The following is a 27,120-nucleotide window of genomic DNA, read 5'->3' as shown; positions in this document are numbered from 1 at the left end:
CAAAGTTTAATTATATAATATATTTGAAAGTTTACACCAAATTAAAACTTTACACCACTTATTACTTTTTTCTTGAATTCCCAAATAAGATTAAAAATGCTTTGAGTTTCCTTTTGACAAATCGAAATTAGATTTTAAAGTCTTATTGACCAACATCACATTTATCTGCAGGAATGCCAGCACTCCTGTACATTTCTTTTTAAGATGTGCTTAATGAAGGTAAGGTGGCATGCACTATCCTTTTGGAGAGATCTAAAAAGTATAACCAAGTTGGAATGAACCAAGTGAGGGACAGGTGCCACATGTAGGCTAATCTACACAGGTGACTGGTTCCTTTACCCAAGGGATATTGATTAACAATATGAGTACTATCATCTGATATCTGTCATTTTATAAGTTCTGATGAAGAGTCACTAAACTTGAAACATTAGTTCTGTTTTCTCTCCACAGCAGCTGCTGGACCTGTTGAGTATTTCTAACAAATTCTAGCATTATAATGAGCATTTATTAATGACATTCAGAATATCATTAAAACCAAATTCACAGCATGCTATAACTAGGTACAAGTCAAAATGTAGCTGGCAGAAATATCATGAGTGGCATTACACCAATAGTCTGGAATGAGTTCTGCAATTTTACAGAACAAGACAATGGTTATGAAGTCCAAGCCCCTGCACTGTTTTTGTAAATAAAAACTGCATTGGATGCAATCTCCCCGTCCTTGGCCAGTGTAAAAAATACAAACATTGCATAGGAAACTATACATGGGTTACCTGTGCAGCTTTACAAGCTATGAATGTGCATAGGACAGGTTTACCCAAACCCTGAAGTAGATTCAATCCATACAGTCATAGAGATGTACAGCACAGAAACAGACCCTTCAGTCCGATTCGTCCATTCTTTAAAACCAATCTCAAAAACATGCATTCGAATGGATCTGCTAAACTTTTGGCCATTGAACACAAGTCAGTCATGAGTAAATTACTGAGAGCAATCGTGGAAATGGAGAGATCATAATACTCTGATGGATACAGAGCTTCAAATAGTACAAAGCAATCCAAATACAAGTAGTAGCCTGGTTGATGAGTTCATGAATAGCAAATAGGATTTCTGCAGTCTAATGAACCAAGGAAAGAAGGAAGTCAAACAAAGTATAAACCAAATGGCTCCAGGTCATGGGTATTTGGAAGTTGCGTCACTGGAAGTTGGGTCACTCAAACCAAGGTTAATGTGATGCAGTCGTGGAGATCTTGGGATGGAATATGATATAAAATGGTATTTAAAAAGCCCCTTTATAGTAAATACAGTTTGAGAGCAAGTTTGGTATCACATGTATAGCGCTTGCTCAATTCCAATATATTTAGTCAGCAAAAACAAATTTCTGTCCAACTCTGCGGACTATATTCAAACAGAGGTCACAAAGACAAAATGCAGTTTGGCTCTCAGGGAATTTCAAAATTTTAAAATTGCAATTTAAAGATGGTGTACATTACAATTCAATTATTTCTCAATGTTGGGTATTCAGGGTTGAGACTTAAAACATATCTTTGAATGTAAGGACATGTTGAATTTGTTTTTCTCTGGTTGCAATATAAAATAGCAAATTGCACAATGATAGTGGGTGCATGCATTCAACTAACAAGGATCACTATTGCTAGAGCTGTCAAGCCAACTTGCAACATAACTGTCATCTGCCATTCATTACAAGTATCAAAACAATTCATTTACATACAGAGACAAATTTTCAGACATACTCTTTTCTGAGGATTGTTCAAGATCACAGGAATCTGCAACTAGGATTTCTTCATTCTGTATAGGTTGGTTCATGCCAGAGAAGCGTGCCAACAGCATTTTACATGTCTCTATACAATAACAAAACATCAGTTATAACAAATAAACGTTACAGAATCCAGTTTATAATATTTTAAATATTCTCTTGTGGGGTGGGAGTGTCGTTGGTTGGCCAGCATTTATTACCCATCCATGAAGCCCTTGAAATACTACAAAGATTGAAAGTATGTTTGAAAATTCTTGAGATGCATAATTGGCTACACCAAATTTTAAGCATTTTACTTTGCAAGATACTGATAGACATTGTTAAACCTCAAATATTATGAATCACATAGTGATCAATTTATAGCACTTAATGCATTTTTCTCTATTAATGCAAATTATCCACTCTCTGCCATGTTCACTTGACTATGAAGGTTTTCCATGGATTCCCAGAATGCAATTGGTAGTGCTTTAATATTTGCAATTGCGTGAATAAATCAACAACATTTTAAAATGTAGACTTCCAGCAGTAACCAAGGATAATCTTGTGTTTTACAATGTACAGTAATGTTAATGTATCACAAATCTTATCAATACCATTATCAGACTGCAGCCCTGAAGGTTCAGCATGGCCATGCTCTGTATAGCGAATATGACGATTTTCCTTTCTCCTTCGCAGTCTGCTAACTACAGAGGTGGAAAGAGATAAAATTGGAGAATCCGGGATTATTCCATCATCATCATCCGCTGCTTCGGTCACTTGCTGCTGTTGCTCCCTGGCAACAGAAATAAAAATTAGATAGGCCATAAAGTTTGACAATGAAATGACAAGATGAGCAAACAGACACTCATGACTTACTTCAGTTGATGTTCTAGTGATTCAAGCTGATCACTAAGTTTTTTGTTTTCTTCCTGAAGGTTAATCTTGTCATTCACTGTTGATTAAAGATAACGATGGAGATAGGTAGAAAGATAAGAAAAAGTTTTCTTATTTGAAAAAAAAATACTCTCAAGAGAAATCCTCTCCTAAACATCCACTCACTAAGTTCAGTAATAAGCTTTAGATTCTGCTGTCGAATATTTTCAAATTCCAGCTGCTTCTTCTTCATGTGTTCTTCAGTAACTGCACACCTGTCACATAAGCCAGCTCGCAACCTGCAACAAATACGGGTTTTGAGTATCAATAGACTGCATAATGAAGAGATTTTCCATCTAAATAGCAAATTTGTTGAGAATAGATTCAACAATTACAGATAATTGAACACAGTCTTTAGTTTCTTTGTCCAATTTTAATGTAGACATAAATTCCATAGTACATTAAGAGTAGGTTGCTAGACTCTAGAGTTAATAGCACTGTTTAAATAACTTGCATTACATGGCACTTCAAGGCATTACATGATACACATGTCAGACAAGAGTTTGTATACTTGATTTCCTATTTAGGTTATTCCTGATGTTAGTCTAATGCTCATGGATATACAAGGCATCATCTTAAACACTCACCTCAGACTGCAAAAACTATTTTTCAGTTTCTATTTGTAAAGATTAGAGATAGGGGACTTCCCTGTTGAAGCAACCTGTCTTACTTGCATTGCAGTACAGCATGCTTTCAAGCTGGAAAGCCAATAATTGTCCTTCATCTATGACAGTCCAGTTGTTATCCAAAATTGGGCAGCAAACCTATCCTCTGACTATGATTGTCTGCTCCTCCTCCTCCTCCACTCCATCCTCCTCCCTCACAAAGTGGCAGCAAACCACACACTGTTTATGGCCCAATATTCAGCTTTTACAAGTTTGAAGAGGGAAACCTGCCATTCATACCTGCAAAAACCCTCACAACTGGATTATAACCTTAATGTTAGCAAATAAGTCGTGATTAATATAGTTTATTCACAGCTGAACAATTTGCAGAAGCACTGAGGCCAGAATTGTTGATTTCAAAAGACAGAAATAAACACGTATTGCTAGAAAAAAAAAGATTTTTTTTAACCTATTTTGTCTTACACTCATAAGGACAATGTGCATGAACAGCAATTAAAAGAGGAAAGGCAATATTTATACTGGATGGCAGATGAGTGCTGATCATTTGGCAATGAACTCTGATAAAGATGTTGCCATGAAGAATACAACAATTAATTAGCTCAAATCAAAATCAAAGTTGGGCTGTCAATAACATAGTTCAACAAGCATGTTAAGAATAAATAAGCTATTGAAAATGATTTTTTTCAAACTTGCACCAGTTTCATTTCCAAATGTATTGATGATGCTAAAACAAGGCAGTCTCACAATTGGATGGACATTTCTACAAAGTGACTGAACAAATTGATACCTACATCATGCCCTATGCTACACTAGCTCTGAAGTACACAAAATGTATTTTTTGTTTGATTGAAAGACTCACACAACATAGAAACAGACCCTTCAGTCCAACTTGCCCAGATCAACCAGACATTCTAATCTAACTTAGTCCCATATCCATAGTTTGAATTCCTCTACACCCAACTATCCCACTACAAACCAGTGGTCACTGAAGACAGTGAATTCTTCAAGGTATGCCTGGCTGATCCGAGTTCACATATAAAAGATTCCAAAGAAATTTCAAAACAAACTCACGAATGGCCTGAAGGTAATCACTTTTGCACGTGAAAAGTACCCAATTTGTCTCAAATTATCCTGACAGGTATTTAAAAAGTTAAGCAACCTTCATCAAAAGATGAAGTTACCTATTTCACACTGCAACGATACACTAGCAACATAAGTGGTGTTTGCCACCAACAGAATGCTGTCATCAAGCTAAGAAGAAATATTCCCTGTTGAAGAAATGAGTAACAAACATCTACAATCATATTGAATAATGGAGCAAGCTTGCTGAATGGCCTGCTCCTGACCACATATTCCTGCATTTCAAAGACTGGTGGATCATATCAAATAGCATATCTCTTTGACTATTTGCAATAAAACCAAAGCTGATCAATTCACGGTTGTCAGGTGGGTTTGCAGTGTGGTGCACTTGCATGGTCTGGAAGCTGCAAATATTATAATACATAGTTTTGTTAGTTGCAGACAGAAAGAGAATGTACATGCACTGTGCCAATTTCACTCAATAAAACAAGTGATGCTCATTCATTTGTTCATTTCTCAAGACAGGCCTTGGCCAAACAGACTCAATTTACCCATTTTAGAACAGAAACAAAACCTGGCAGTTAATTGTTAATCATCATTAATTTGTACATTTTCAAGGCAATGCTTCTACCATCATTCAATTCCAAACTAATCTGCACTGTCTGCTCATAAATGTTAATTTTCCCTTAAATTCGTATTCTTGAAAATTGTCTTGATGGGTGAGTAAAAAAGCTTTGACAAAATGTTTTTTTCAGCAATATTCTAGTTCTGTCATACCCAAAAGTATTGAAATTACCTAAGCTGCAATTTTTGAAAAATAGCAGATCTTGGATCAACTTGGTGCAAGGACCCAGAAACCTGTGCCAACCCTAGCAGACAACTGCTCGGTGGAAAACACTGCCTAAGTTTTAAAAAGTTCAGGGAACAGGAATTTGCAAGTGCTGTAGTTTCACTACCCGGAATCTCCTTTTGTACAGTGCCAATGCTGGCACATCAGATATATCATTTCAAGAAAAGATGGGGGAAACTCATATGAGGGAAGCATTATGGCCCCAATCTGACAGACAGGCATTTATTTTCAGACAATTTTAAGATAGTCCCCTTTACAAGTAGACACCAGAAATTACTTGGAAAGATTGGGAGAAGAGCCAAGGAGAAAGGTAAGCAGCCTTGAATTGTCTACTCAAATTTTCAGTATCTTTGGTAGTAGTAGGAAAGGTAGTATATTTAGAAGAGTTATATTTTAACCCCCAAAGTCCAGGTATGCGGAAAGATTATGCAAATTAGACCTGTTTTCTGTAGAGTTTAGAAGGTTAAAGGGTGCTCAAAGTCTTCAAGACAATGATATGAAAAAAAAGTATAGATAAAGATAAATTAGTTCCACTGGTTGGAAATTCTAGAACTAAGAGTCGTTTTTTAAAAATTAGGGACAGACAGTTCAGGAGACATGTTAGAAAGCATTGCTCCGCACAAAGGGTGGGAGATGTTTGGAACTTTCTTCCACAAATGCCAGTCAATGCTCGATCAGTTGTTAATTTTAAATCTGAGATAGCTACATTTTCATTAACCAAAGGTATTAAGGGAAATGGTTGAAAGGCAGGTATATGGAATTCAGCCACAAATCAGCCATTATCACACTGCATGATAGAACAGGTTTGAAGGGCTGAATGGACTATTCCTGTTCCTATGCAAATCAGCTACTGGCATTCCCAGAGTAAAATTCATTATTTCAGAAGTACAAATTCCTTTCAATTTTCAGCAATATTCATAATTCCGAACTATGACCCCACTGCACTTTGTGGCAAGGAGTTCCAAAGACTCTCAATCCTCTGAAAAATGAAATTCCTCCTCTTCTCAATCTTAAATTGTTTTCCCTTTATTCTAACACTAAGCCCTCCGGTCCTAGACTCTGGCATGTGTGGAAAGACCCTGACAAACCTTTTAAGAATCCTATATGGTTAAAAAAAATGAGTAAAACCCCAACCTGTTTAGCCATTGCTCATGTGACAATGCCTCCAATCAGGGATCAACCTTGTGAACCTCCTCTGAACTGTTTCCAATGAAATAATATTTATTATTATTTAATAAGGGGACAAAAACTGTTTACAGTACTCTAGATGTTGTCTCGCCAGCATCATATAAAGGTGCAGTAAGATTTCCCTACTCTTGTATTCCAACCACCTTAAAACAAGGGCCAACATTAAATTAGCCTTCCTCATTACCTGTTGCACCTGCGTGCCAGCCTTCTGTTTCCTGTACAAGTATCTCCAAGAACCTTTGGGTTCTAGCTTTCTGCAGTTTAGGATCTGTGCTGTTTTTGTAAACTCTTTTTTTAGTTTTATGCTGTTTCGCATCTCTAGAATTGTCCACAAATGTTTTTTTTTCTGTGAAGTGGAGCTTTTTTCTCTTGGAGTATAAACTGGTCTTGAAACATGTTAAAGTGTTTCTTTAAACATTATCCATTGTTCTTCAGTTGTTTTCCCTATTAGCAGATTTTCCTAGTTTCTTCAAACATCCTTGATGTAGACAGACTCTGTCTCATCCCATTAAGGTCAAAAATCACACGACACAAGGTTATAGCCCAATGGGTTTATTTGAAAACACTTCCAGAATGCTGCTCCTTCATCAGGTTCGCCAAAAGCTAGTGTTTTCAAATAAACCTGTTGGACTATAACTTGGTGTTGTGAGATTTTTGACCTTATCCAACCCAGTCTAACACCAGCACTTCCACATCATCTTATTAAAGTTGGCCTTACCTAAACCTAAAATTCTAGTAGTCATGATCACTACTTGATAAATGGTCACGTACAATTAGATCCCTAATTAAATCCAGCTCATTACTCACAACTAAATCCAACTTTACTCGTACCCTTGTTGCATCAAGGACATTTTGCTGTAGGAAACTATCCTGGAGACACTGCAAAAATTCACTAGCTTTCTGACAGGTACTTGTCTGCCTCTCCCAAGCTATGTCGAAGCTAAAATTCCCCATTCGTACTGCACTGCCTTTGCTACACACTTATCTAATTTGTGCGTTTATAAAAGCTCTGAAGTACCAGTTTATATGAGGGGGCTTACATACAACACCTGTTACAGTTTCGTTCCATCCATAAGTTCTCCACTAGATGCTTTGTCCTCATTACATCCTCACCACTGAAGTGATTCTGTTTCTAAACAATAACGTCACTCCACCCCTACTGCCACTTTTTCTGTCCATCCTGTTAACCTTATGACCTGGTATATTGAGTTCCCAGTCCCAACCATCCTAAAGACATACCTCTAATGATCCAGGTCATGAAGGGCATAGCTCAAAGGTAACATGTTCATGACTAGTGAGACCTAAGTATATGAACGTAGACTGGTTCTTCACGGAACCTGGCAGATACAGATTTCTAGATATAACATTAAACCCGATGTATTGTTATTTTTCACAGCAGTTTCCTCTGGATGGCACAAAGAGCATAAAGAAAACGGACGTCACTATCCAGTAATGGAAAATATCTGGCTATCTGAAAATGGCATCTCAAAATGTAAAATGAAGTAGTCTGCTCAACAAAATAAAATTAGTTGATTTCATTGTCTCTGAGAAGACTCCCTCCCTCACTCTCCCACTCTCTTTTCAGCATCTTAGAGGTCTCCCACCCTTTTAACATTCTTAGGCCACAGGAAGCTGGCTACCTGCTCCATGTGCAGACAACCTTGCTTCCAGCTGCTCTTGCTGCAGGCCTCTGTCCTGTACTAGCTCCAGGGCCCCCGTTTCTTTCTCATTTCCCCGACCACACAACAACAGCTACGACCTGATGACGACAATACTATGTATGGAACATGGTGATATCATCGCTGCATGTGCAAACACTTTCTCACTGGCCACATCTGCGCAGGAATGATGGTCATTTTTTAACATGGGTTATCACATAGAATCTTAATAGCATTAAACACATTTGTTCTTCCAATTCTCCTTACTGTGTCTGGTACAAAGTTCAAGTACAATTCATGTAATCCAATATATTAATTGGTTTACAAAATTAGCAGTGTTATCTACATCTACTAATAAAATAGCAGGTATCGCATAATGGGAATTGTATGTAAATTAGCTCGCTGAGCTTGAAGGTTTGTTTTCAGATGTTTCATCACCATACTAGATAACATCATCAGAGAGTGTCTCCAGTGAAGTGCTGGTGGTACGTCCCGCCTCTCTATTTATAGGTCTTGGTTTCTTAAGGTGGGTGATAATTTCTGTGTTTTTTCTGAAGGAAGGCAGATAGCATCTAAATCGATGTGTTTATTGACAGAGTTCTGGTTAGAATGCCATTCCTCTAAGAATTCTTGCGCGTGTCTTTGTTTCGCTTGCCCTAGGATGTGTGTGTTGTCCCAGTCAAAGTGGTGTCCTTCTTTGTCTGTATGTAGAGAAACTAGTGATAGTGGGTTGTGCCTTTTGGTAGCCAGTTGATGTTCATGTACCCTGGTGGCAAGTTTCCAGCTAGTTTGTCCAGTATAGCTTTTTTTAAAAAACAGTTCTTGCACAGTATCTTGTAAATGACGTTAATTTTGCTGGTAATATCTACTGGATCCTTTAGGTTCATTAGTTGCTGTTTAAGTATATTGATAGGTTTGTGGGCTATCATGATACCAAGGGGTCTGAGTAGTCTGGAACTCATTTCTGGTATGTGTTTGATGCAAGATAATGTGGCTATTGTTTTTGGTTGCATTGTGTCTGCTTGTTTGGGTTTGTTTCTGAGGAATTGGCAGATTGCATTTATTGGGTACCGTTTTTCTTGAAAATGTTGTATAGGTATTTTTCTTCTGCTTTTATAGTTCTTGGGTGCTGCAATATGATGTAGCTCGTTGAAATAATGTCTTGATGCAGCTCTGTTTGTGGGTGTTGGAGGACAACACACACAACATAGGACTGGCGAAACAAAGACATGCACAAGAATTCTTAGAGGCATGGCATTCTGACGATAACTCCCTCAATACACACTGCGATTTAGATCCTATCTGCCTTACCTTGAAAAAAAACAGAAATGACATCACCCGCCTTAAGCAACCAAGACCTATAAATAGAGAGGCAGGACATACCACCAGCGCTTCACCAGAGACTCTCACTGACCATGTTACCTAGTATGGTGTTGAAACATCTGAAAACAAACATTCAAGCTCAGTGAGCTAACTTACACGTTTATCATCAACCTGAGCTACAAATCTTCTCAACTATTGCTAATGGGAATTGTGCTTTGATTTAAATTGGAGGATGGCATTACAGACCAATGTGAAGCCTGTACTACTTTAGCTCCCAAACTTCCTATAAATAATCAAGGAAAGCTTCCCTTCCTAAACCAACAAGTCTGGCATCAATGTGAAATAAGTGTATTGTGGCACTGATGCAGTCATTGGGCAGTGATTTTAAAAAGTTAAATTAGGCCCTTTTTTGCCTCCAATAGGACACACAGTGATATGTAGATGCCATTAGGTGGGACCACTGATAACTAGCTTTGGTCTGACCCAACCATGTAACATTCTCACTTGGAAAATTTGAGGTCTGGTCATTCAAACACAATTTCTCCAATGAAATATATTTCTACTGCATCTCTATGATGATTTAATTTACTTCAGTTATGAAGACTAGAGAAGTTCAGCCAATTTTTCTTGGAGAAAACTAGAGGATATCTCATACAAGGTACTCAAGAAATCATGAGGTGTCTGGACAGAATAGTTCAGAAGAAGCTCATCTCATTTGTGAAAGGATGGAAAATGTGAGGACACAGATTTAAAGTAATTGACAAAAGCAATAAAGCAGAATCTTTTTCACGCAGTGATTAAGATCTGGAATGCACTACCTGAGATGATAATGCAGGCAGGTTCAGAATAGTATCATGGTTATATAAAAGGCAGGAGAATGACATCAAGTGAAATGCTTATTCATGGAGTTTGCACATGTATGATGGGTAGAGTGGCCTCTTTCTGAACTGTAATGATTCTGTAAATTTACAATGTTACCCCTCCCAATCTGACCCACAATGCAATTATTCGATAAATTATATCACATCTTACCTGTCTTCCAAAACTTTAATGTTGTCATGTAATGCTTTTTGTTGCTCTCTTAACTGTTGATTTTTGTTGTAGTATTCTTCAAGTCTCTGAGCATCTCTGGAAATACAGAACTGTATATTGATGTAGGATTCAAAAACTCAGGAATCATTTAAAAAACAACTTGCATTCCACTCTTGTCTAAATGTCAAAATGAATTTTTGATTATACCAGTTCTCCACCTAGTTTACAAGAAGTCTGGTAGACAATATATGCCTGTCTAGGCATGTGGCATGTCAATACAAGTGCAAAACTAGTGTACGTTGATGGTTCAATCTGCGTGAATGTTCAAGAATGTACACAAATTCATAAAGGACATAAAGAGAGCAACACTTCAAATTTGTGAAAGCATTATGGTGACTGATTAGTTTATTTTAAATTGAGAACTGAGATTAAATAAATGACTAGCAAGAGTTAATTTTTATTCCGCGCTTTTTCATTGTGTATAAAGAGCCGTCTTTTCAGCATTTCTCAGTTGCATCTGGCATAATATCATGTTTATTTGTTCCAAATGTGAACATTTAATTTAAATTAAATTTCTATCAACAGTGTCTTCTGATGCTAAAGCCCTATCGCTTTTTTAACTTGAAACTTAAAATCCATGAAACACAGAACATTGCAGACACTTAAACGAAGCTAACATGCCTTGCTTTGGTGTTAACAGCAGACCAAATATTCTGAAATAGTCTGCCATTAATTGGTAAAATATTCTGCAGCTGCACTTGACAATACTTTAGAACCTCTTCAAGCTACAACATGTTTACCCTCGGTACAGAGTGAAACCTAAACACAGGTTTAAATGGATTCTTTCATCATTAGTTTCATTCATCTGCCCCATTTATATGGATGTGAAGATATAACATTTGGAAAATTCCAAAAAGTTTGTTTTGTTTTTCCAAAAGACTTTAAAACAACAAAGTATCAAAAGTAAAATTAAAAATAAAAACAAAGCAAAACAAGAATAAAGCAGAGTATTTAGTTTCTTGCAACAAATGAGATCGCCAGGTTGCCTCAGAAGTTCAGACTTGCCAATAGCCTTTGCCCCAGTATCTAGAGAATCATTAGCTGTAATGTTTAGCAAAGTTCTACATAAGAGCGCCATTGTCATGCTTGTTATCTCACTGAAATATTAAACTTCAGGAATTTGGGGGAGTCAGTAAGTGACTTGGTAAGGACCATTACATTGACAATGAGATACTTGTATAATGATTAGTCATTTTGCAAGGAATGTAATGAATCACAACAAACTATTCAATGAATCTGCGAGATTTGTCCATTTGTTAGTTGTATTTAAAATGACTGAGAAAGAAGAAAAAACTCAAATTCATTTCAGGCTTAAAAACAATTCAAGTTATACAAAGTTAATTTGATATTTCACAAATGTGGATGTATTCAACAATTATATCATCAAGAAACAGAAAAATCAATCGTCTAATAGGTACAGGAACACATGCAAGCTTTATGCCAAAACTACATTTTCACGTCCCATCATGATCGATGGCAATACATGATTTACCCAATCATATTCTACACAAAAAGACCTAAAATTAGCAATCAATTTTTCAATGTATAATTTCAGTTACATCACACTGTATGCTATAAATTCTGTGTGTTAGGATTGAGCCCTCCACTACCACCTGATGAAGTAACGCTCTGAAAGCTAGTGTGCTTCCAATTAAACCTGTTGGACTATAACCTGATGTTGCGATTTTTAAAATTATTCTGTATTAGGTTCACACTAAAGAAGGTCAAAAGCTGGAGGTTTGCAATTGAGAGAAAGACTGGCCTATCATTCACAGAACAAAACAAGCATTAGTCATCCTTAACATACTGAAAGTCACTGAGACAGTGCAAAATCTAGTAGGATAGTTTCTATTGAATAGCAAATAATTTTTCTCCAAGTATTTTTGTTGCAATGAGCAATTAACAACAAATCACTTCTGATGCAAAGCCAGTGAACAAACAGTGTTCTTAAACTAAGAAACAACTTTAAGAGGAGCCCTGAGGAGGTACTGAAAACTGGAGAATTACAACTCAGAAGGCCATTTGGCCAGCTATGTCTGTACTTCCTCTGTTAAAACAATCCAAAACTCCAAACAGCTTCATTTACTGTTCACAACTCTAAAAACTCAATTATAACAACAGCTCCAGATTGAGCAGGTCAGGGCCTAAAGGATATAGCTGCTAGACTAGGTGCGAGGCTGGCGGTGAGGGAATCAGTAAGATACAAAAACATACTTGATCTCAGCCTCACAAATCTGCTGAATGCAGATGTATCTGTTCATAATAATATTGATAACAGTGACCACCAAACGAAGTCCTACCTCCACATGAAGAATACCCTCCACTGTATTGTGTGCCATTACCATCTGCGCTAAAAGGGACAGATTTCAAACTGATCTAACAACTCAAGACTGCTAGCCCACAAATGTATCAACACACTGAAACAGCTAATGATGAACTTAAAGGACGCTATACCAACAACCAGCAAAACAAATGTCATTTACAAAATACCAAACACTACATCGGACAGACAGGAAGAAAACTAGCCACTAGGATACATGAACACCAACCAGCCTCTAAAAGGCATGACCCACTATCACTAGCGCCCATACATACAGACGAAGGAGGACACCACTTAAACTGGGACAATGCATCCATCTTAGGACAGGCTAAACAGAGACACGCACAGGAATGCCTAGAGGCCTGGCATTCAAACCGGAACTCCATCAATAATCAGATCGACTTGGAGCCCATTCTGAGAAAAAAGAACCGGAAATGATATCACCCACCTTAAGAGACCAAGTCACATAAATAGACAGCAGGACAGAACACCTGCGCTTCACCAGACGCTCATTGATGATGTTACCTAGCATGGTGACAAAACTTCTGATAACAAACTTGCCAGATCAGCGAGCAAACTTACAACCTGAACCTCAACCTGAGCTACAAATCTTCTCAAAAATCACAGTGTCTTGTAGTTGTACTACAGAACTTGCTGCTCCCCTAACCAAGCTCTTCTGGTAGTTACAATATTGGCACCTATCCTGTCTAGTTTTTGATACGGCCAATGATATATTCTTCTACATCAGACTTAGAGTAAAAAACATTTCTGCAGTGAATACAATCAAACTATGATGACACAGAAAAACCTATTCAATGAAGTTATAATATTAATTATCATATTCAGTTTATAACTGGAAATATAAATACTAAACTCTGCTAAATAACCCTATACAAACACACACACCCCGGGTTAAGAGGGAGTGAAAACAGATTATGCAGATGGATTCTCATAATGTGGTTGTAGTGTGCCTACCTCTGAACCCAGGAGATTCCACTTGTTCTAGAAGTGTATAACAACAGGTTTGAACAGATTGATTAAAGGTATCCACACTGTGCAGAGTTTTAAAAAACTCACTCCAAAAGCCTTAATACTTGAAAACAATAAAGTTTAAGCAACTCAGATGTCTAACAGTCTAGTGTTCTGACAGAGAACTAGATGTAAATGGAAATTTTTGTCATCACAGTCATTCAGAAATTAATGGCAAGCTCTTTAAAGGCCTCCCATGTATTAGCTGGACTGGAGTTTCAGGTACTATACAGTGGATCTACAACAAAGGTAAGTTCCAAAAAAAAAGGAGAGCTGAGATTCTGTCAGCAGGCTTCTCTCCATTTACTCCAAATAATATCCAAAGCAGAAACTAGTATCTAACAGTCATAAACAGAGGCAGGGGGTTTCCAACAAACAAGCAGTTATAAAATGACATGTGACAACCTTGTGAAAATAAGTGTCCTAATAGCTTATCATGGAACATTTTAAAAGAAAAAAAAATCAGGTATGCATGATACTTTGATGTCAAGTCCCGAAAAATGATTAAATACAGAACCTTCAGAACACAGTGATGTCCTTGGATTGACATCCACAATCATAACAATATTCATTTGCATTAGATATGACCTGAAGTTACAGAGATTTCCCATTTCCTGCTCCCCTCCCACCCCACTCCTATTTAGTACACTGTCTACTGTAGCTTTGAAGTCTAGGGCAGTCACTCCGAATTCACCTCTGGAGATCAGTTCCTTTGACCATGTTGTACAGACGTTGGAGTGAAGTCAGAAGCAGAGTAGACAAAGCAGAACTCAACTAGAGGATCAGTGAGCAAACTATTCCTTTGCAAGTGTGATAGCATTGTCAATGAATGCTGGCATTGTTTTGTTGCTGAGTGTTGACACTCAGACTCGAAGCCTGTAACCAGTGGTGTGCCACAAGGATCGGTGCTGGGTCCATTGTTTTTTGTTGTTTATACAAATGATTTGGATGTGAACATAGGAGGTAGTTAGTAAGTCTGCAGATAACACCAAAATTGGAGGTGTACTGGACAGCGGAGAAGGTTACCTCAAGTTTAAGTTAGACAAACGCGAAGTGCTGCATTTTGGAAAGGAAAATCAGAGCAGAACTTATACACTTAAATGGTAAGGTCCTGGGGAGTGTTGCTGAACAAAGAGACCTTGGAGTGCAGTTTCATAATTCCTTGAAAGTGAAATCGCAGATAGATAGGATAGTGAAGAAGGTGTTTTGTACACTTTCCTTTATTAGTCAGAGTATTGAGTATAAGTGTTGGGAGGTCAAGTTGCAGCTGTATGGGATATTGGTTAGGCCACTTTTGGAATATTGCGTGCAATTCTGGTCTCCCTCCTATTGGAAGAATGTTGTGAAACTTGAAAGGGTTCAGAAAAGATTTATGAGGATGTTGCCAGGGTTGGAGGGTTTAAGCTATAGGGAGAGGCTGAATAGGCTGGGGCTGTTTTCCCTGGAGCATTGGAGACTAAGGTGTAAACTTATAGAGATTTATAAAATTGCGAGGGGCTTAGATAGGGTAAATAGACAAGGTCTTTTCTCCTGGGTAGTGGAGTCTACAACTAGAGGGCATAGGTTTAAGGTGATAGAGGAAAGGTTTAAAAGGAACCGAAGGGGCAACCTTTTCATCCAGAGGGTGCTGCATATATAGAATAAGCTACCTGAGGAAGTCCTGGTACAATTACAACATTTAAAAGGCATCTGGATGGGTATATGAATAGGAAGGGTTTTGAGGGATATGGGGGCTGAAAATGTGTTGCTGGAAAAGCGCAGCAGGTCAGGCAGCATCCAGGCAGGATTCCTGAAGAAGGGCTTATGCCTGAAACGTCGATTCTCCTGTTCCCTGGATGCTGCCTGACCTGCTGCGCTTTTCCAGCAACACATCTTCAGCTCTTATCTCCAGCATCTGCAGACCTCACTTTCTCCTTTGAGGGATATGGGCCAAATGCTGGCAAATGAGACTAGATTAATTTGGGATATCTGGTCAGCATGGATGAGTTGGACTGAAGGGTGTAATTTCCATTCTGTACATTTCTCTGACTCCACGCAGTGGTAATTAGCCAGGTGGGATCATGAACAGGCTGGGGCTGTTTTCCCTGGTGCGCCAGAGGCTGAGGGGTGACTTATAGAGGTTTACAAAGTTATGAGGGGCATGGATAGGGTAAACAGACAAAGTCTTTTTCCTGGGGTTGGGGAGTCCAGAACTAGAGGGCATAGATTTAGGGTGAGAGAGGAAACATATAAAAGAGACCTAAGAGGCAACATTTTCATGGTACGTGTATGGAATAAGCTGCCAGAGGAAGTGGTGGGGGCTGGTACAATTGCAACATTTAAGAGGCATTTGAATGGGTATATGAATAGGAAGGGTTTGGAGAGATATGGGCCAGGTGCTGGCAGGTGGGACTAGACTGGGTTGGGATATCTGGTCAGCATGGATGGGTTGGACGGAAGGGTCTGTTTCCATGCTGTACATCTCTATGACTCTATGACATACACCTGGGAAAATTTCCACATTGCCAAGTAGATGGCATTACTGTAGCAGCTTGGACAAAGTCAGAAATCTCACAACATTGGGTTATAGTGTCACACCTCTAACCAAGCTGCTATAGTATTGAGGTGGAGGTGCTGATGTTTGACCAGGGTGGATAAAGTCAGAAATCACACGACACCCAGGTTATGTTCCAGCAGGTTTATTTGAAATCAAGCTTTCGAAACATAGCCCCTTCATCAGGTGAATTGAAGGGGCTACACTCCGAAAGCTTATGATTTCAAATAAACCTGCTGGAACATAACCTGGGTGACGTGTGATTTCTGACTTTATCTACCCTGGTCAAACATCAGCACCTCCACCTCAACACTGTAGCAGCTTGGTTAGAGGTGTGACACAAATCTTATTATACTAGGAATGCTGTTGTCAGAACACTTTGCTTTTGCAGTATTCAGTACTTTCAGAAAGGAGGTTGGTTAACTCAGTTGACTGGATGGTTAGTTTGTGATGCAGAGTGATGCCAATAGTATGGGTTCAATTCCTGCATCACCTGAGGTTACCATGAATCAATCTCTCTCTCACAGACGTAGAACTTTACCTTTACTTTCAGGAGTTTAAGGATATCACAAAGTGAATCGAATTGATTTAAGACTAAAATTGAAATAGGATGATGTAGAGCTAAGGAGGATGAGGTGTTGGATCATCCACTTGGCACTTCTGGCTGAAGATAAAGACAAATACTTCAGTCTCCTCTTTTGCACTGATGTGAGTGCTCCATCATCATTCAGGATGGGATATTTGTGGACCATTTCCTCTCATGAGTTATTCAACTGTCCGCCACCATTCACAACTGGATGTGAGGTAGAGAGACCTCACATTGGTTTGATCCATTGGTTGTGGGATCTCTTAGCCCTCTCTGCTTGCTGCTTATGCTGTTTGGCATACAAGTCATCCCACATTTTAGCTTCACCAGGTTAAAACTTCAATTTTAGAAATCACGGGTGCTACCTCAGGTGTGCCAACCTGCACTCTTCAGTGAACAAGTGTTGATTGTTTAGTTTGATGATAATGATAGAATGGAGAATATGCCAGGCCACAATGCTGCACATTGTACTTTCAGTGCACAGCAACTCATGAAAGCCCAAGTTTTGAGTTGCTGAACCTGTCCAAAGTTCAGAGTATTTAGCATGTCGGTCGTGCCAATTTCCACAATGTGAAGATCTGATCATGTCTCCGCAATGACTGTGCAGTGGTCACTCTAATTGTTACTCTCATGGGCGAATATATCTATAACAGGTAGGTTGGTAAAAATACGGTCAAGTAAGTTTCTCTTCTTTCTTGCTGGTTCCCTTATCACATGCTACAAAACCCAGACTAGCAGCTATGTCCGTTAGGAGCTGGTCAGCTTGAGCAGTAGTGCTATCACTGAGCCAATCTGTGACAGAGCCATCCAGAGTACATTCTATGCTACACTCACCCTCAGAGTTTCCTCCAAACAGTGATAGGGGCAGGAGTTGGTAGGGATGGGGGTTTGGAGGAGTACAGATAGGTGCTATTCAGCAAGGTATTGCCTAGTCAATATTTTACTTAATGCTATGAGGTTCATGATTTTGAGTCAATGTTGAGGAGTCCAGGGCAACTCTCTCCCCACTGAGTACCACTGTGCCACTTCTGGAAGGGAGGAATGATAAAGGTGGAGTTTGGAGCACATTTATACTCATGGCTTCATACCCTACAGACAATATCAGGCTATTGCCTGACTAATGCATGGGATATTTCTTTCAATGTTGGCACAAAACCCTTCGATGTTAGTATGGGCTCTTGACAGGGTCATGTTTGCTGTTTTCTTCCTTGTCTAGAGTTATATGTCGATCAGTCAAGTCTTTATCTGGTTCACCAAGGCCCTTTAGAGAAAAGAGTCATAAAGTAATATGGCATGGAAACAGACCTTTTGGTCCAACTCGTCCATGTCAACCGGGATGCCCAAACTAAACTAGCCCCATTTGCCTGTGCTCCCCCACTTCAACAATACCATTTTGCTGACAAAGTACATATTTGCCACACATTTGAAAGTATGATTGTTGCACGGATTCATTGAAACAATTTTCCTCTTCAGCTACTATAGAGGGGAACAGGACCACAGCTAGTTGATGCCCTAAACCAGTCATCTAGACAAGCACCTCACCAAGGTGGTACTGATCTGGAAACACTCAGCTATTACAATGTTTTTGAATCTTCACAGAATCCAGATTCTCCTGTGGACCAGCTTGTATGGTTCTTAATTGAACTCATGGGAGCAATTGGCTGCTTACACCCAATCCTCTCGAGAAGTCCCCTCTCTAGAGGGCCAGGTTGTACAATGCACAGCAAATGACGATCATGTGACTTGTGAATGTTGGAGTGTGCTATCTGGTCTACCCTAATATCTGAACTGCATTCTAAGCAAAACAATGATCTGGTCAATCCTTGGCTATCAGTGTACCTACACTCGGGATCCATTCACTAGACTCATCAACCAGTTTTGTTTTATGAATTATACTTTGTCACTGAGCAGACAGCTATCCTATCTGGACCAGGAAGTATTCATGGTATCTGGGAAGTTTGAAGGATGTCAGCACCTTGCACAAACATGTATGACTCTCTGATTGTGATCATACATAGTTGGCAGTTTTGATTGGTATCTTTTTTGGGTAGTAAATGCTGCTGGCTATCAGCTAGTACTTTTGTAAGTGCATGGGTAAAATTAATTACCTCTTGTACTCTTGGAAACCAGCTGGCAAAGCCATTAGCTGCTTCTACTTGCAAAAGGCAGCTAATGATGGGCACGCCCAAACACAGCATCAATTAAGACCTTGAGGCAGTGATTTGCTGCAGACTGAGTGATCCCACTGAGGTATTCATGCATTGCCTGGAATGAATTGCAGGCACAGAAGTTCAAAACCACCATTTTATTTTGAGGCTACACACATCAGTTCACCATCCGCTCAATTCAAGATGATCTCATCCAACAGCATATCACAGAGAGATGAGAGTCTCTTTTGGTATGTCATAGGAGAGAAACCTTTGCTGTTCTACCATCTGAAGGCAAGACATTCTGACCTAGTGTTGGGGTTAGCAGAACATTCCCTAGCATACCTCTGCCTGATCTGTTGCATCCCTTCCAAAACCATCACACCTCTGGAGGTTGGCCTCCTCTTTCTCCACAGCACTCCAGAAGGGTCCTCTAACAGAACTGTCAATTCTCATCAGACACCAAGTTAGAGCATTGGGTTTTGCTCCCTTCGCCAAGAAATGTACCTGACCCAGAAGTAAACATTTGCACGAATTCGTAAGTCTCAGCAGAGTCTTGCTCTCGCCAGGCATAACTCTAAATGCAGACTTTTCATCCGTGTTTTCGACAATCCACAACTGTAAAAATCACACTGGCCATGTTTTTCTTGCATCCACTGCATTATAGCATGTGCCATGTTTTATTTCAGTCAAATGGAGTCTAAGTATCTTTAATCGCTTGTTAATTAGGTATTTTAAAACTAATAGCCAGCTGCCAATTTCAGCTCCAGCCCAAGTACTACAGCAGGTTGAAGTGATGATATCAGTTTCATGACCCCAAGTAGTCTCGCTGGATTTTATCCATGGGTGAAATTACAGCAGTCCGGCTTTGCAAACACAAAGTTTAGCCCATATAGCGTGCAGAACAGCACAAGGAACTTCAAAAGTGACTGAACAGAAATCTAAACTTCTCTTCCTCATTACAATAGAAAAAAACTAAACTCCAGTTCTTCAGAAGGGTCACTAGACCCAAAATGTTGATTCTAGTTTCACTCCACAGACGCTGCTAGTCCTGTTGGAGTTTCTCTAGCAATTTCTGGTTCTTGGTTCAGATTTCCAACATCCCCAGTTCTTTGTTTTATTTTAAACTACTAACTATGACAGTATAATTGATCCCTGAAAGAATATTCATGATGGAAAGGAGTGAACCTGAAATATTCACATTTGCACCTTAGGTATAGTCAACTACAATGACATTGAATGATAATTAAATAATTTTTACTTTTAAATTATAGCTCATGACAGATTTCTAAGATTGCCATTATTTTTAAGTGTAGATTATGTACATTGCAGTTGCAGTTATGCTAAAATAAAGTTAATTGCCCAGATATTATTATCTTTCTATTCAATGCCTGTTAATGAAATTCAACTTTACATATTCTGAAAATGGACAGTTTCAACTACAGGTCATTATTATAATATGAAATTATGTTAAAATTTAGATACTTACAAACATCTCTCCTTCTTTAGCTTGCTTATTTTCATTTGCAGCACTGCATTTAAAAGAAATGTATTTTAAAATGACATATATGGACACAGCATTAAATCATTTAAATCAAGATCAAATTAGCAGATGCTCAGGAAGCAGAAATGCTCCAATCCTACCAATTATTGAAACTCTATTCTGTTTGTTCATTATCGGAAAGGCAAAGGGAAACTCAAGAGCATAAACTAACAAAACTGGAAAATGCTGGAGTCAAGCAGCAGGTCAGTCAGTGTCCAAGACAAAAACAGACAAGTTAATGATCTGTCTCTTCAAAACAGTTTGAACAAACGTTAATTTGTTTGTAGTCTCCAAGAACACTGGCTAGCCTGAAGTATTTTTCCAATATTTTCTTCCATTCAATTGTCAATTTGCTCAATTATCAACTGTTTACAATTTCAAAACTATAACATCTAGTCATTGATCGAGTTACTTTACAACTAGGTAACAGAATCTGCATTGTAGGTGATGGCAATAGTGTAAGGTAAACAATTGAAAAGCTAGGAACAAATATGTGATCAGCACTGTAAACAAACTTTCATCCTGTTTTAATAAGAACCTGCTGTTGGTAGCTAGCTGAAAGTCAAATCGGGCATATTAGCTCTACTTATCTAGTCATCGGTGTGAACCATACCCAAACCTATACTCAAATGTATATAAACATGTAGCAGTGGAAGAAAAACTGACAGTTATTAATCTATTGTAAGGCCTTTTTCACGACTAATATGCTTGTCTCTAGAAACTGCTGCTCTCTCTCTGCAGGGAGGAGATTAGTAATTTTCAGATAGTTTCTAATCAAGCTGACATTGATTCAGTGATTGAAACAGATTGCAATGTTGAGCATATGGACATGTTGTTAGTTTCTTTATATTATAAATGTTTGTTTATTTAAAACAATTGTATCCCAAGTGGGTAGTTAAATGAAAACCTCGCTGGAGCAGAATTGTCTACTTGTATAACTCAACCTCTCTCCTGGGAGCCAGAGATCATTAAGTAGCCTTACATTAGTTAGTTAAAAGACACTGGAAAGTAATAACAGTTCATACTGTTTTGAGATAATAACAGATAGTTTAAAGTAGTGTTTAATGGAAGCATTTGAATTGATTATTTTGTTGTATTCATTTTGTTTCAATGTAATACACAACTTACAAAGGACTGAGATGCTGGTTTAAGCACAGAGGTCGTCATTTGGCCTGCCATATCTGTGCTCTCCACAGGAACAATTCACCTACTGCCACACATCTACTTTCTTTCCAGAGCCCTGCATATTCTTCCTTTCTAGATAGCAATCTGATTCCCTCCTCAATATGTTGATTGAACCTTCCTTCACCACACTGTCAATGCTAATGAGTCACTTAGCCAAAAGATTTTTCCTGATCTTGCCAATCACCATGTCCTCCTCTTCTCAATCTTTCTACCAATGGGAACAAATTTTCCCCTTTCTACTCTTCCTGGGCCACATATGACTTTCAATACTTGTATCAGACTTCTTCTCGACCTTCTCATCTCCAAAGGAAAACAGTCCAAACATTCCCAATTTTTTTTCTTCACAACTGAAATTACTCATCCAGAACCATTCTCATGAAACTTTTTTCCACCCTCTCCAATGCTTTCATGCCCTTCCTAAAGTGTAATACACAGAATTGGATACAATACTATAGTTGAAGCCAGACAGTGTTCCACACAAGTTTAAAATAAGTTCATTGCTTTCGTACTTTATTTCCCTATGAATAGGATGCTGTGTGTTTTATTAGCCATATATTATGGACCAGGCCAGACCCTCTCAAACATTTCAAGAAGGTAGCCTGGACTCTAACTTTGTTAGTTGTTTGAAGCAAGTGGAAAATGGCTATCCCAGGAGTGATGCAGCTGGCCCAACCTCTTGGGTTTAAACAAAACAGAATTTATTTGCAAGATTACTGAATGAAACACAAACAAAAGAAAACAGAATACAGAACAACCTAACTATCTGAAAACCCAACAGATTATCCCAATTTAAAAGGTGCTGTTCCAAATACTTGCAACAATCCCCATAAACACTCCTTGGCAAAATAGGTAAAATCAAACACAGGGTCTTACACGAGAGATATCAGAGAGAGGGGGGACCAACACGGACCTGCTCCTTTGGGGTCTACTTGCTAAAACCAAACCAAACCAGAGAAAAGCTAAGCTGGGAGAAGTGTCCACTCCCCTTTCATTGTACAAGTTTGTTATTTTTAAATTTGAAAGACTTTTTTTCCTGAGGCAGTATATGTTAGCTGCATAATCAAATTGGCCCAAATATCTTTCAAACCTAGACACCCTGGAAACTCTGTCTTTATGACTGCTCTGAAAAAAACCAAAGGACAACATAACCTTGTTAAAGGAGCATCATCATCACACATCTCCCCCCTTAAAGAAAAACATCAATATCCAAAGATAGCTTCATTTTAAAACCCTTTAATATTAAATTGTGAATACACTACAACACACATATACATTACACTGACAACAAACATGCAAACATGCACTACTACATTCTGTTTCAGTCTGTTTTACTCCTGCCACCGAATACCTCAGTTTCTCATTCAAATCTCGATAATGCACCGGCAATCACATTTTCTTGTACTGCCACATGCACAATTTTCAAATTGAACGGCTGAAACTACAAGCTCCATCTAAACAGTTTGGATTTTTTGTCCTTTAATTTCTCCACAAACTTCAATGGGTTATGATCAGCGCATATGATTGTCTGAGATATGTTGCTGGTAACATGAACATTCAAATGTTGCAATGCCAACACTAAGCTCAAAGTCTCCTTCTCAAATGTAAAATATTTCTGATGAATGTTCAATTTCCTGCAAAAATTCCAGTTAGGTCTTCCGTTTTCTCATTATCTTTTTGTAAGGGTACAGCACCGACTCACATCGATAGCCATTTTGATTGGCTTTGCGGAATTGAGGAGAAAGTGAGGTCTGCAGATGCTGGAGATCAGAGCTGAAAATGTGTTGCTGGAAAAGTGCAGCAGGTCAGGCAGCATCCAGGGAACAGGAGAATCGACGTTTCGGGCATAAGCCCTTCTTCAACGGTCGGAGGAGGAGCGTCTTTTCTTCCGACTGGGAGCCCTCCAACCGCAGGGGATGAACTTGGACTTCACCAGTTTCTTCATCCCCCCTCCCCCCACCTTGTCTCAGCCGAATCCCTCCAGCCCGGCACCGCCTTCCTGACCTGCAGTCTTCTTCTTGACCTCTCCGCCTCCACCCTACTCCGACCTATCACCCTCACCTTGACCTCTTTCCACCTATCACATTTCCAACGCCCCTTCTCCAAGTCCCTCCTCCCTACCTTTTATCTTCTCCTGCTGAACACTCTCTGCTCATTCCTGAGGAGGGGCATGTGCCCGAAACGTCAAATCTTCTGTTCCCTAGATGCTGCCTGACCTGCTGTGCTGTTCCAGCAATAAAGTTTCAGCAATGGATGAATGGACACTGCACAACAATCACCAGCCAGGAGTGTTCCCTCCCAGTAGGAGAGCACTTCAGCTGACCGGGACATTCGACCTGGGATCTTCGGATGACCATCCTCCAAGGTGGACTTTGGGTCAGGTGACAACACAAAGTGGCTAAGCCGAGACTGATTACCAAGCTCAGTACACGTGGGGATGGCCTCAACCGGGACCTTGGGTTCATGTCACACTACAGGTGACCCCACTGCACTACATACTGTCATTCACTCTCTCCCTCTTACACACACACTCCTACAGACCCATACAGTCATGCAGACCCTCTCTCATCTGCTCACAGACACACCCTCTCACAGACTTACACCCCTTTACACTCACACATAAACACTCTCTCACAGACGCTCACAATCCCCCATACACTCAAATAAGTTTGTGGGGTAAATTTGTCCTTCAGTATTAAATTTTATTTTGCTCAAAGACTGCATGAATCCATGTAAGATTCTGTAAATTTCTTTTATCGAAATAGAATCAGTCTAAACATTTGGGCACAGACAGCCTCACAGAGGGCACCTCACACTTTCAATGCATTATCTGAGCTGACATAGCACTGATTGTTGAAGTTCACTTGAAAATGTAACTTTAAAAAATGTTCTGGGGTTTACATATAAAAATACTGAAACCAACTTGGTCATTCTAAAAAGGTGAGAGACTAAAGCAACCCAAGTCTTTTTCAATATATAATTTCAGTTGCATCACACTGTACACCTTTGCTATAAATTCTTTGTCTTATGACCTTATACTCCACAACCACTCGATGTCGGAGCAGCACTTCAAAAGCTCGTGCTTCCAATTAAACCTGTTGGACTATAACCTGGTGTGGTGTTATTTTTAACTTTGTACACCCCAGTCCAACACTGGCACTTCCAAATCATGACTGAGAAAGAATGAGACAGTGACCAGGAGAGAACAGGATGCAGACTGGGAGAGAACAAGAATGACACCAAGAGATTGAAAATGAGATCAGATTAAGCATGTTACTGGATCTCTCAAACTCCGTCTCTTTTCTCTCTTTTCACGTCATGACCTTTGCATTCCAGGATTTGTCTTTGGGCATCAGCCTTGAACTGTAAGAATGCTGCCTTTGTCAGCATCATTACCAAATCAGTCCTGGTAATAATGATGCTGAAATCCTACAGTCAAGACACAGGAATGTACTGCAGATGACTATTTAATCCCACTGTCCTGGAAAAACAAGCTGCACTTAGAATTCCTCCCTTCAATCAGACTACTTTAACGTTGAGATATTGATCTTCTATCTTTTGAGCCATTTTGATAAGGAGTTGAAACTTTATTGCTGGAACAGCACAGCAGGTCAGGCAGCATCCAGGGAACAGGAGATTCGACGTTTCGGGCATAAGCCCTTCTTCAGGAATGAGGAATCATTCCTGAAGAAGGGCTTATGCCCGAAACGTTGATTCTCCTGTTCCCTGGATGCTGCCTGACCTGCTGCGCTTTTCCAGCAACACATTTTCAGCTTTGCGGAATTATGTGCAGCTAACACTGGGACAGTGGTTAACACAGCTTTCAGACTGTCAAATGCCTTCTGACAGTCCACTATCCACGGAAACATCTTGCCTCTCTTTAGCAATTCAGTGAGTGGAGCAGCCACACCACTATAATTTGGTACGAATTTTTGATAAAATCCACACAATCCCAGGAATCGTAATACTGCTCTTTTTGTCGATAGTGTGGGAAAGTCCCCAATTATCTTTGTTTTTGCATTCTGTGGGGCCATTTGCTCATGTCCAATAACACGGCCCAGGAAGATGACTTGGGTTTTGGCAAATTCACTCTTAGCCAGGTTTATCACCAAGCATGCCTCTCGAAGCCAATCAAGCAAGTCTGATAAATGCTGTAAATGTTTCATTTATGTGTGAATAAAAATAACCAGGTTATCAATATAAACTACATAATTGGGTAATTCAGAAAGGACCTTATTGGTTAGTCCCTGAAATGTGGCTGGCGCATTTTTCATACCAAACGGCATGACTTTAAACTGATGCTGTCCATTTGGTATTACAAAAGCTGAAATCGCCTTTGTTTTTTCTGACATAGGTACCTGCCAGTATCCTCCAATCAAGTCCAACTTAGAAATACAAGTCACTTGTACCATCTTTTCAACACAGTCTTCCAAATGCAGAATTGAATATGCATCATTCTTTATAACTGCATTGACTTTGTGATAGTCCAGTCATAACCATTGGGTTCCATCTGGTTTTGGTACCATTACTATGGTGAGCACCAGTCACTGTAACTCACTTCAATTATGTTGTCTTGGAGCATGCATTCAATCTCTTTTTGAACCTGTGTCAACTTTAGAGGGTTATGCCGATAGGGATGCTGCTTAATCAGAACAGCACCTCCTATATTTACATTATGTATAATTAGGTTAGTACTTCCCAGCTTATTTCCACTTATCTCCCCATGTGATAGTAATAACTCTTTCAGGTCGTTTTGTTTTTCTCTGAAAGGTTACTCAATAATTTATTCCAATTTTTGACAACTTCCTCATTGACCAATTTAATTTGAGCAATGTCCAATTCAGAATCCTCTGAACTTGGTTCTTCACCCTATGTTGTAATCAATAACAGTCTCCTTTGGCTTTCCTTTCCTGTCAAAATATTCAAATGACACACAGATTTCTTTCTGTCTGGAGTCCTTATCAAATTGTTCACCTCACTCAATTTCCTTTCAACTTGATAAGGTCCACTAAAGGTTCATCTATCACTGGAAGCAATACTAACACCTCATCTGATAGCAAAATTGCGAGTTTTTGATTTCTTGTCTGCCTCCTGTTTCATTGTGTGCTGTGATATTTTTAAATGCTGTCTAGCCAACGCCCCCGCTCAATTTAATCATTCTTGAAAATTTGGCATATAGTCCAAATGTGTGATCTGAATTATGATTTAACAATTTCTCCTTAATCAATTTTAGCGGTCCTCTCACCTCATGCATGAAAACTAATTCAAATAGAC

General features: G+C 39.1%; 1 protein-coding gene across 1 annotated transcript in view; it reads right to left on the bottom strand.

Annotated features, from left to right (window-relative positions):
- rbbp8 (retinoblastoma binding protein 8) overlaps nt 1-20,649 on the bottom strand; it is a 51,521-nt gene extending 30,872 nt beyond the window's left edge. Inside the window, exons 1-6 of the mRNA XM_043709304.1 lie at nt 20,611-20,649; nt 10,447-10,542; nt 2,816-2,928; nt 2,633-2,708; nt 2,371-2,549; nt 1,755-1,862 (exon numbers count right to left, since the gene is read on the bottom strand). Of these exons, the coding sequence (XP_043565239.1) occupies nt 1,755-1,862; nt 2,371-2,549; nt 2,633-2,708; nt 2,816-2,928; nt 10,447-10,542; nt 20,611-20,645 (607 nt within the window). The 5' untranslated portion in view covers nt 20,646-20,649. The remainder of the gene's footprint in view (nt 1-1,754; nt 1,863-2,370; nt 2,550-2,632; nt 2,709-2,815; nt 2,929-10,446; nt 10,543-20,610) is intronic.
- Between the last annotated feature and the right edge of the window lie 6,471 nt (nt 20,650-27,120).

The sequence above is a fragment of the Chiloscyllium plagiosum genome, chromosome 19 (genome assembly GCF_004010195.1).
Source record: "Chiloscyllium plagiosum isolate BGI_BamShark_2017 chromosome 19, ASM401019v2, whole genome shotgun sequence".
In the NCBI taxonomy this organism is placed as follows: domain Eukaryota; kingdom Metazoa; phylum Chordata; class Chondrichthyes; order Orectolobiformes; family Hemiscylliidae; genus Chiloscyllium; species Chiloscyllium plagiosum.
This window is presented reverse-complemented; position numbering and strand designations above follow the sequence as displayed.